General features: G+C 38.9%; 2 protein-coding genes across 2 annotated transcripts; both read right to left on the bottom strand.

The window, feature by feature from the left end:
• Positions 1-1,951: 1,951 nt before the first annotated feature.
• LOC149184955 (uncharacterized) lies at positions 1,952-5,323 on the bottom strand. Its single transcript, XM_089415488.1, has one exon. It carries the CDS (start codon positions 5,321-5,323, stop codon positions 1,952-1,954), a length of 3,372 nt encoding a protein of 1,123 aa, XP_089271614.1.
• A 3-nt stretch (positions 5,324-5,326) lies between these two features.
• On the bottom strand, positions 5,327-6,088 carry LOC149184954 (uncharacterized). Its single transcript, XM_089415487.1, has one exon. The coding sequence runs from the start codon at positions 6,086-6,088 to the stop codon at positions 5,327-5,329; it is 762 nt and encodes a 253-aa protein (XP_089271613.1).
• Between the last annotated feature and the right edge of the window lie 6,255 nt (positions 6,089-12,343).

Here is a 12,343-nt window from a genome sequence, read left to right as displayed (position 1 = left end):
AGATTCCGTAATCAATTTGCTTGAACAAACGATTAACAGGCACTAGGCAGAGCTGCTCGATAGGCAGATGAGGCACTGGTGAAGCATCAACAGAACTAAATGCTTATGGCAACCATGAATTTAGTTACGATTGATTGAAATTACGGACGTTGGCTTTTCATGGGTCAGGCCGCCCGCAACACCCTGAATTTATACTTTCATTTTGATATTTCAATGGCTTAATTGATGTCACCCTGGTTAGTCTTCTCTGTGGGTTATGTTTAATTGAATATTTACATAACTCAAATTCTTTAATTTATGTACCAGATACCTTTGCAGGCCAAGGTTTTTTAATTGAATTAGTTTGAGCTTTCACCAATGGGTTATAAGATATTTATATTACAAATTGATAAGATATTTATATTATAAATTGATATTTTATTAATTGATATTTTATTATTAATAAATATTTTAAATAGAAATTAATTGAGAATAGGTTGGTTTGTTTAATTTAATAATTGTTTAATTAATTTCAATGGTTTAATTTAGCTAAGCTTTTTTTGTTGCCAATACTCTGTGGATTTTTTTTTTTTTCGTAAGCTATGGTGTGACCTTTTCTATTATATACAGCAAAATTAAAACTATACAAACGCATGTGACCTCAACCCACCCCGCAGGGAAACCGGGTCTGTTGGTCACACAGAAAATGTTGTCTAAAAAAGTTCACTTATAAAACTTAGAGACACAGCATATAAAAAAACCATAACAGTGTCCTAGCTACAATTTGTCTCGTGATGACTAGTCTCAGATACTTGACAAAAACTACCATATACATTGGCTCACTACTGCTTATTACAAAATTCAAAAAGATTAATTGGGTAAAAAACTTCAATCTACCATGATTTCATGCTTAATTTCCTCATCTCGCTTCACCTTGGTCAGTTCCTTCAACATGCCTCAAATTTCCTCTATTTTGATGTCTTGCTTTCGTGTCATGATCTGCAGACTGGTCATCTATTTCTTCATATCTGGCACAACTTGGGTTATCTCTGTCATCTCAACAACAACTTGCTCCATGGCTTTGGCAAGCAGATGCTTCATCACCCAATACATATGTAATGCTTGTTTATATAGCGTTAATCGCCCTCTCGTGTTCCCAGGGTCCGGAAGCAGGGTATTCCACTCCTCCATTTCTGGATCGGAGGGTTCTTCCAACACTCTATTTTCCAGCGCGTCAATTATCCTCCTGATGTCTTCATTGGTTTCTTTGCCGTAAGCTCTCTCCGCTTCCTGCGCAGCCTGCCCAATGGAACGACGCCCCCTCTTCTGCTGATTCAAGGCTGGAGTCTCCGTTTCATGGTGGTCTTCCTGCCGCGATCTTCCTCGTCCCCTTCGCCTCCTTCCTTTTCCTCTTTTTACCAGCCTGCCTCTGTTATTGTTTCTGCTACTTTGCCCAACGTCGAAGGTCATCTTCACCCTACATTCCTCCTTCCCTATCTCCATTACCCTTTCTCCGGAGCTATCAGTATCCTCCGCTATCTGCTCCTGCTCCCTCTGGGTGTTTCTTCCTTCTCCCTCTTTCACTTGCCTTTCATTTCTTCCTCCTTCCGCCATATTGTTTTGACGTCGCCTAAGTCTCTGTTTCGCGTCTCTCTGCCAAACTACTCTGTCCTTCGCCACCTTCCCAAGTTTCCAATTGTCTGTCATTCTTCCTCCATCAAATCCTATATGGATATCGCCACCTAGCTTCCATTGCAGCAGATGATCGCCACCAAACCTCTCACCTGTCATTTCCATACTTCTCTCTGCTCATCACGTTAGTATTCGTACTGCTCCACCATCCGTCGCCATTGCTCTATTAATGATAGCCTTGATGTGTGGCGTATGCAGGCCAACTTCCCATCCCATCACTGCCTTAGACTGGCCGTATTTCTCCACCCCGATCGGGGTATGAGTGTTATCATGTTCATGGCTATATTGCTTCATTATTGTCCTGTTCGATGATTCGGTCTAAGTTTGCCCATCTTGTCGTGGCCAGCTGAGGTGTCCATCTGGTATCCACTTTTCCTTCCGGTTCGTTGCATCCCCAATTTGCCAGGTAATCTGCGGGTCTGTTACCTTCTCTTCTTACATGATGAATGACCTTATACTCAATACATTTCATAGATTCTTCTAAGTCCTGGACGAGACCTGCCATCCTCCAGCTCTTAGCTACCTGTTCCCATGACTTGCCATGATTTAGTTTTCTGATTGTCTCTATTACCAAATTAGAGTCCCCTTCTATTTCTAATTTCATGTATCCATTTCTTATTGTGATCCTGATTCCTTGGTATACCGCCATGAATTCGGCTTCGTTGTTACTCATTATACCTCCTCTGTCTGCATAGATCCATCTGGTTTGACCTTGGTTGTCTCTGAAGATTCCGCCATACCCAGCCGGACCTGGATTTCCTTTTGATGCTCCGTCAAAGTTAAGTTTGATGAAGCCTTCCTGAGGGCGGATGAATACAGCTGGGCTTTGGTTTTTTGTACCCTGTTTTTTTTTATGATGCGGGAAAACCATCCCGGGTTCCAGGTTTAACTTTCTTAGAATATGTATCTCTTCCTCCGAAGTTCTCCAATCTTCCTCTTCCCACGTTTCCGATAGAATTGTTTCTCGTATTTGGTTCTGAGTTCTTTTCCATAGATCCTCCGGTGTAGATATCTTACCTTGAAAAATCCTTCTATTTCTCTCTTTCCAGATGTTCCATATGTTGAACCCCACTACCAGGTTCCATGCTCTTCTGATCACCGGGCTTTGGAATTGGCCCTTCCCCCATTGGAATAGAGTTTGTGTTATATCCAGGGGATTTCGGTTTGTCTTTCCGAAGAGGCCTCTAGTTTCTTCCCATTGAAGCTGAGCTACCCTGCATTCATTTAGGATGTGTTCCTGATCTTCTACATTTTGATTACATAAGCTACATCTTGGCGGTCCTGAGAACCCTCTTTTTTGAATTTGGTCCCATGTAAGTATGCGTCTTCTTCCAACTAGCCAAGCAAACATAATGACCTTTGGCCACCATCTATTCTTCCATAATTGTTTCCACTCTTGAATTCGATCTTCCTGAGCTCCCTTGGATTTTATGGTATATGCTTCTTTGGTTGAGAATGTGCCTTTTGTGTTTCCACCCCATCTGAGGATATCTGGTCCATCTTTGTTTTTAATCCTTCTTGAATCCAATTCCTTTATTATCCTGGCTTTTAGATCTCCCTCTATGTTATTGTCCCATTCTTCAGGTCCTTTCCATTCTCTCCACACCTCATTTTCTCCTCCTTCCTTCCAATAGTCTTTGACTAGGATTAACCCTTTAGCCTTGGCTTCCCTGTAAGTGTTTTGCATCTCCTGGATTTCCAACATTTTTCCCCTCTGTTGCCATGCTTCCTCCCAGAATTTTGTTGTGCGTCCATTTCTTATTTCCCAGAATGCATGTCCATTTATGATATCTCTGTTCTGACTTGCCAATTCCCATATCGCTGAGCCTTTTGGCATTTCTTCCTTTCTCATAATTTCTTCGGCTGTTGTGGGCATGTGATATTTTGATGTCCATATTTCCTTCCAAAGATCTTTACCTCCTTTCATCCACCTCCACCAAAGCTTCGCCGCTAGGACTTGGTTTAGGGTATATGGATCTCTTAACCCTAGCCCCCCTTCCTCCTTTGGTTTTGTTAAGCTGTTCCATGAGCATAGGGCCCATTTCTTCTGCTGTTTTGGTCCTCCCCACAGGAATTTCCTATAAATTTCAATCATTTTGGTGCAAACTCCTTTCGGTATTGCCATAACCGATAGGGGGTAAATGGGGATTGCTTGCAGTGTCGATTTAAGAAGCACCAACCTAGCTGCCATATTCAGGGTCCGAAAAGACCAATTTTCTAGTCTGCTCTTAAGTTTCTCTATAATAGGTTGCCAATTGGCTATCCTTAATGAGTTTAGATCAAGCATAGTTCCTAGATATTTGGTGGGCAGTTCTCCCTTTCTGAACCCCAAGATTCTTGTTAGGTGGGCTTTAACTGTCTCCGGAGAGTTGAAAATGAAGGTGCTCGATTTATCCTTATTTATTTCCGTACCTGATGCTTCCATGAATACCTCTAGGATTTCCTTTACCTTTTTAACTTCTCTCAAAGATACCTTGCAGAATATCATGATATCATCTACGAACTGTTGGTGCGTAACTGGGATGTTGTTTCCCCACAGGCGTAGCCCTTTAATTTTCCTTTCTCTTAGCTCTTTCTTGAAATACCTTCCCAGCCCTTCAGCTGCTATTATGAAAAAAAAAGGGGACAGAGGGTCTCCTTGGCGCAGACCTCTTGAAGCATTAAAGGGTGCAGTTGGTGTACCGTTTAGGAGTATGGAGAAGTTCGGTGTAGATATCATGCTGAGTATCCATTTCACCCATCTATTGCAGAACCCATAGGCTTGAAGAATGGCTTCCAAATACTTCCAATTCAGTCTGTCGTAAGCTTTTGACAGGTCTAGTTTGATCATCATGCCTGGCTCCTTTTTTTGTTTTAAGGTATGTATGACTTCTTGAGAAACTACCAGTCCATCTAAGATTTGCCTTCCCTCCACGAACCCTGTCTGTTCTGGGGATATTATGTTGGGCAGGATAGGTTTGAGCCTTTTGACCATTAAGGTGGCTATAATCTTATAAATAACATTACAAAGGGCGATCGGTCTGAAGCCTTCTGCTGATTCTGAGTGGGTCGTTTTAGGGATGAGAGTTAATAAAGTAGAGTTTAATCCTGGCCAAACCTTTTGATGTATGCGCGCTTCCTCCACCACTTCTAGGATTTCTTCTCCTATGAAATGCCAACAAGCTTGGTAGAATTCCGCAGTGTATCCATCAGGGCCTGGGGCTTTGTTTCTTTTCAAGCCCTTCACTACTTCCTCCACTTCTTCTAAGGATGCTCTCCTCATCAGGGCGAGGTTTTGGTCTCTGGTTACTAACTTGGGTATTTCTTTACTAATCCTGGCTATGGCCTCAGATCTATTCCTCCGAGGTTCATTGAGTAGATCTTTAAAATGGTCTACCAGGTCCTGTTCCATCTCCTCGTGCTGAATTATGCGCTGGCCTTCCTTATTTTTAATTGAGAAGATCCTATTTCTTTGCCTGTGCTGAATCATAGCCTTGTGGAAGAACTTTGTGTTTCTCTCTCCTTCTCTAAGCCACTGGACTCTGGACTTTTGTTTCCATAAAATTTCTTCCTGTTTCCTTCGCTCTTCTAATTGACATATTACAATGCCTTCTTCTCTGCTTCTCTCCTCAGTTCTGCCCTCCAATATATCCTTCTGTTGCAGTTCACTCATTTTCTATTCTAAGCGCTGCTGCTCCTTGAGGATGTCCCCAAATTCCTCTTTATTCCATTTTTTTATTCTCCCTCTAAGCTCTTTCAGTTTGAGTTGAAAGGTTTGCATTTTGCTTCTTCCTCTTTGTCCGCTTTTAGTCCACCATTCTTCTATTTTCGGTAGAAACTTCTGGTCTCTGAGCCAGAAGGCTTCAAACCTGAAAGGCCTGCTTTTGGGGCTTTGCTTAAGGTCAATCTCCAACTTTATTGGCCAGTGGTCTGAGCCTACTACTGGAAGGATCATGGCTTCTATGAACACATCTTTCATCATAATTTGTTCGGAGATAAGGAACCTATCCAATCTTGAGGCTATTTGATTTGTCCCTCCTCTACGATTATTCCATGTGTGGGTACCATTTATAGTCTGGACATCCACCAATCTTTGTTCTACTATCATATCTCCAAACGCTTCCATATCTAAATCTGTCCTTCTCAACCCTCCCCTCTTTTCTTCTAAGGTCTTGATCATATTAAAATCGCCCCCTATAATCCATGGCTTCTCTGGAATAAGACTTCTCATTGCTTTTAGATTTTGCAGGAATCCTTTTCGTTCTGTTGGGGTATGTGGTCCATACACCCCTGTTAGGACTGTGTATTCCGATGATCCTATAACCTTGAATGTTCCTGATAGAATTCGAGGGAGGCTTATCCAATTTTCAAATTGTATTTCCTCCGGGTTCCATATGATTGCCAGTCCTCCTGCGCTACCTATTGCATCCTGTCCCATTATTTCATATCTAGTGTTGCCCCTTCTCATTATTTCTCTCATTCTTTCTGTACTAATCTTTGTTTCTTGGACTATCATTATACTTGGTTTGTCTTTTTTTAATCTCTCCTTCAGGTATCTTTGTTTACCTCTTCTATTGAGGCCTCTGATGTTCCAACTTGTAATAATCATTTTAACAATTTTGGTGGTAGTTGGAATACCTCTGATAGAGGTATGACCCTTCCAGAGTTCACCAGCGACTCTCCTACCTCCTGAATTGTCTCGCTCATTGTCTGCCTGCCCCTCTTTCTTCCTCCTTTGCCAGAGCTGCTCATTCCCATGTTCTGATTTCCTTGTGGTTCTATCGGTTCCAATCTGTTTGCTATTGTTGCCCCTACTTTTTCTTTATATTTTTGGAAGGCTTCTTTATACATTTGCTTCTGCTCCTCCGGGATGAATCTTTCATCTAACAATCTCCATTCCTGCAACAACTTCCTCATTATGCGTTCCTCTTCCCCTCCTTTATCTTTTTGTGGGTCTATCTCCATTTGTATTTGTTCATTTGGTTGTTCCCCTTTTTCCTCTGCCTCCCCGTGCTCTGTACCCTTTTGTTCTGATATTTGTTTTCCTGATTCCTTTGAGTTTTCCATTGTCTCTTCTTCGCTGTCTTCTTTTTCCCCCATCTCGATCTCTTCTTCCTGGAGGGCTTTGAATTTGTTCTGCGTTTCCAGGGTAATATTTTCCTTTGGCAGTTGTCGTTGTGGTTTACTAAACCCTGATTTCTTTTTCTGTTGTACTTCTTTAAAACCCTCTTCCCCCTGATCCAGTTCCTCTGTTGTTATTCTCTCCTCTTCTCTCTTCTCCTTTACATCCTCTGTTCTGGTTAATGGACATTGTCTGAACAAATGCCCATATTCGTGACATCGTCTACATCGAAAAGGTATGTGCTCATAATCCACTGGTTGTTGCCAGATCTCATCGTGATATTCCAGCTCAATGAAGTCTGGGAGGGGTTCAGTTATATTCATATACACACATATTCTAGCATATGATGTGTATCTTCCTCTTTTTGTGGATTCTGCAACTTTCACAAAGGACCCTATTGTATTCCCTATGCCTTTTAAAATTTCTGGATCCCAGAACTCCATTGGAAGCCCAAAGAGTCTTATCCAGACCGGGGCTGCTAGCATTTTCTCTTTATCTGGGTTATAACAGTCCACCCAGTGCCGCATAAATAAGCCTGCATTGTTCATGAAGTAGGGCCCTCCCTCGAAAATCCTTTCCTTGTCTTCTATGTTAGAGAATATCACTGTAAAAAAACCTTTCGCTCCTAGTTTTAGTTCCACATGTCCCTTTGGTTTCCATCTCTATTGTATCCACTTAGATAAGTCTTTCTCTGATGGCCAGAACCCTACAAATTTACATATTAATGCATAGTCTTTCATGTAACTCCTATATTCTTCAAGTTTGTTGTTTGGTATTACGAACCTGGGTTTCTTCGATGCCCTAGGCAGGCATTTACCTCTCAGTCCCGTCTGCCAATTTGCACCGCTAGCTGAGTTTTCGCCGTTATTTAGCTTCGTTCCAATCCGCATGCGCTCCCTGCTTGCCTCCCCCGTAGCCATGCTCTTGTAGGAGGGGATCTCTCCCCCCCCCGTTCGTTTCCATTAAAAAACCCCTCAGCGCTTGTTCTTCTTTTGATCCCTCGCGCTACGGTTTAGATATCCCTGCTATGACCTTACATAGTTAGAACTGCGCTCCCTGCTCACCTTCTTTGCTTCAAGACTGCCTACAGGACGATTAGTTCAGCTCTTCTTCGCCACTGAAACCCTCATACGCAGAAACCCTCTGTCGACATCTCCTGATAACTTCGAATACTCTGTGGATTTTTTAAATTGAATTAGCTTTTTCTTTTTTAAAATTGAATTAGTTTTTGGTTTTGAATATAAAGTATTTTTTAATTGAATTAGATTTTAGTTTTAAAAAAAAAGTTATAAGATATTTATATTATAAATTAATATTTTATTATTATTTGGTAATAGGAAAAATACATATCATTTATGGTACTTCGACATTTTCCATTTCACTGATGATGCATTACATTCAGTCTCTCTAAGGAAAAATAAACATCATAATTAAAAAATATTAATAAAATAATTGTAAAATTAATTTTAAATATATCTAAAAAGTTTTTTATTCTAAAGATTAAATTTTATTTGTATAAATTTAAAATATATAATATGATTGTGTTAGACATTTAGTATGATTACAACTTAGATTTAAGACTTTTGTTGTCTATAATGTAGAAATGAGTCTTTTGAAAATTTACTATAGCTTATTTTTCCAAGAATGTTAATTCAATTATGTGTGTGATTGTGTGTTTTTGGAAGAGATGATACCTTAGTCATTGATTGTCAAGCCTTGGGTATTTTTCATCTGATGATGCATCCAAATATTGTGTTGGATATTACCACTTATTGGGAGCATTCTATTAACCTGCAACTCCTCAATTGCAGCATCTATGGATGTTTTAGGTTCCCCTCTTTGATGGTTAACTTGTTTCTATATGCACATGTAGAATAGTTCATGGATCTAGGCCTAAACATTGTTGATACAAACAAGCATAAATAAACGATGGTGAATTGGACTGACATGGTTAGATGCAAAGACAATAGTGAATGTTTCTCTAGATATATTCTTGTTTTGTGTCAATAACGTAAAGAATCATAAATAACACATCTGTTCCCAGAATTATGCCAGAGGCTCAAGATTTGTTATAGTTGAGCAGAAGCATGAAGGTTGGTGACTGGTATTTGTTTGAATTACATGCAGAGATAAGGTTGTATAGTGCACAGATCCTACCATATAAGCTTCGTTTTTTGTGCCAATGAAGATTTTTGCATTAGAGATCATTTAACAGAGTTTGAATTTGGATCAAGTCCACTTTGTCCCATCTAGAAAGGGGTTTTATTCAAGTTTTGAAGAACTGTAGGCCCCTTCATTGGAAATAATAGACAAGCTACCAAGGAGATTGAGAATATGTTGCACGAGATGAATTTTTGGCATGGAGAGAAATTGAACTACGATCCACTCTAAATAATTTCTAAAAGGATGTTAGAAATATGATGTGCCCTATTCATTCATGAAGAAAGACCACATAATTTCTTTTTTATCAAATCATTATATGGTGGAGACGAAACAACGTGTGGATGTGTAAACCCATTTTCCTACAGAAAAGGGATTGAAGGGAAGTGTTGCAAATATCATGGACGTTGATGGGGAAAGTTTTCAGACCAAAAAGAAAGAAAAAACTCAAGGAGGAGAAAAATATCTTTCACAACTGACAGAGTGGCCTTCAAGTGAGGTTGGATTTAAACTGCGATTGGAAGGAATAAGTTGTGCACCCTCATCTCCAATCCCAATGAAGAGGAGCAGTCTTCCTTGAATGTTTTGAAGGAGAGATTTCAACATATTGAAGAGAATAATACTAAGGTGGAGAATAATGTCATAACACAATTGGAAGCTCAATCAATCTCTAGCTAACATATTGGGCTCCTCTTATTCTTGGTTCTTGAGAGGAACCAATTGAAATTGTCTTTCACTCACCCACTATCCCAATCCATTTCTTATGGTGTGGATTTCAAAATTATCAATCTTTCTCTCAATACCAAAGACATTACATTTCCCGAAAAAATAAATATGCACAAACAAACGAGAGAGTTGATTTACAATGATCTCAGTAAGACCTTCGTATTAGCAAGTAAGGCAAAAGAACTTCTAGGAAAAGTGATAGATTAGTTGAAACATGGAAATGGAAATTCCAAAGCTATTCATACTCAGAATGAAGGGTGTAATAAATTGATTCTAAGCTTGTGTTAAATCAATAAGATAAGACAACCATTCAAGCCTTGTAGAGTCTGAAGAATGTCCTACCATGACATCCTTTTTGCCTAATGATCCTCTCTTTCTCATATATATTTACCACTTAAATAAAGCCATATCTACCAGGTTTTGATGAGGGTATTCAATAATATGTCTTTTTGTTCATATTTAACTTTATACCTTATTGTTTTGTTAAAGTTTCAAATGGGTACCGAATCAGTCTGTTTTTGTAGCTAATCCTGGTTTCTATAGCTATCTCCATTGTTCGAAAGGTTCCAAAGTTCCAGGTCAGCAGCGAAAGGTGCAGATGGATAGAGGATGGCTCCCTCGTGGATACCTTCCTATCCCCTTGAAACTGTTTGCTAAAAGAAGCATAGAAGATCGTGGTCAAACTCCAATTCAATTGTCGGATTAACGCAGAATAGAACCCGAGATTAGTTGAAACCTTATAGTTTTGCTTTCGGAATAGAAAAACGACGGTCTAGCGATATAATTTTAGATAGGTTAGATATATTAGGCTTGAAATATTCATACAGTTATGCAAAGAGACATGCTATAAAACTAATGGCCTCACTGTTATTTGGGTGCATGCTGAATGATATAATTGTGATCAGTTTGTGAATTCCATGTGAATAGAATTGGTTTTTGTATGCAAGCGTTGTGTTGATTGAAAGCTCTAAACTACTATGTGGAGGGCCCCTACAAAGAGTGGCAGGTTTTAATCAATTACAATATGATTTCCTTTCATTCTTCAATTGCTTTGTTTTGTGTGACAATGCAGCATAATGTTCTTGTCAGCGAATTGTTATTTGCATAAGAATTTTGATTTGCTTTATACCTAGTTTAGTTTGTCATTTAATTTGTTTTATACCTAGTACAACGTGTTCCTTTTATTTTCTTATTATCTAGCATAATTGAAGTGTGTTCAATTCATAATATAGATGTTTCTTGCGTTATGTTGTTTGAGTGAAAATTGAATAAGTAAAAGAGTGAGAAATTCTCTCCTAAACAATTGAGTTCAGACAGTGTTTCTTCATAGCTGATAGGATGAGTTTCTTTTTACACTTATAAAATTAGAAGTTGTAGTGTAAATATTCAAGATCAAAAATCCCAAAATAATATAATACAAGTAGAACCACTCTCACATCATCTACAAACTAATTGGATAGAAATTAATTCCTAGGAAACTTAACCAACATCCCTAAGAATTACGACACTAATATAATTTACAAACACCACCTCCATCTTATGTTTAGATCTTAACAAATACATAACGACCTAATGAATAAATTCTAAGCACATATTATGCACTTATACTTCATCAGTCCACGCACCCTGGTTGACAATTTATGATTGAGAATTCAAGGACATTGAATTGACCAATCATTTTGGCGTCGTTGCCGGGGAAGTACAATTATAAGTAAAAAAAAACCATCATTAATTTAAAACGTGACATGCGTAGGGATAGAAACTCTAGGGGTAGATTTGTAGGATGAGGAAGAAGTTTAATTCCCACAAATCCACTCACTTCACCATGATTCCGAGATTCCACACCACCTACTGAAACCCGAATTCCATTTAGAGGTTGACAAAGACTTCCTGAAGTCTCAAGATCAAAAATTCAATCTAGAACTTCACCCACTTTCTCTACTGAAAGTGTAATTGTATAAAATCCTACATCCTCAACTGCAGGAGTAATCTTTCTATCCCCCACTGGTGATCAAATTTTGGGAGAAGAATTACAAATTTCTAATAAAGAAGAGGAATTGGAAACTTATTCTGAGCCACCATTGATAGAGGAACCAGAAAGATTAGAAGAACACTATATTAGCTCTGAATAATCTATCATGGCTGAAGAAGGGGAAGGAGAAGTACACAATGAACATGGTGAAGAAGATAGGATTGGAGAAAGAGGAAGAGTAAGAAGAATATGTAGAGGTAGAGGAGGGGGTAGAGGCAGAGGAAATCAAGATCCTTCGGGATTCTCTATTCTTTATGAAGATACAACCCTCATAATGAAATATATATCACCCTCGATTCTTCCTAATTTGCACGGGAAAAGAAACGAAGATCCAGAAACCTTTCTCTTCGAATTTGAAGTACTATGCAGATCATGTGACTATCTGCATGATGCTTAAAAGCTAAAATTGTTCCCTGCCACATTAAAAGACTCAGCATTAAAATGGTTCATGAGTCTCAGAGTGCATTCTATAACAACATGGGAACAAATGAAAGAGGCTTTCTTAGGAAAATATAGAGATTATTGTATGCCTAGTAACCTTAAATATGAAGTCTTCAAAATGACATAAAAAGAAGATGAAAATCTTGAAGACTTGGTAGAAAGGTTTGTTTATAATGTTAAAAGAGCAAAAATGGATAATTTGGATGAAGAAA

Source organism: Pinus tabuliformis, chromosome 3_2, assembly GCF_031772625.1.
Source record: "Pinus tabuliformis cultivar Carrire ecotype Pingquan chromosome 3_2, CPIR1, whole genome shotgun sequence".
In the NCBI taxonomy this organism is placed as follows: Eukaryota; Viridiplantae; Streptophyta; class Pinopsida; order Pinales; family Pinaceae; genus Pinus; species Pinus tabuliformis.
Note: the sequence above shows the minus strand (reverse complement) of the source record. Positions and strands in the feature narration are given on the sequence as shown.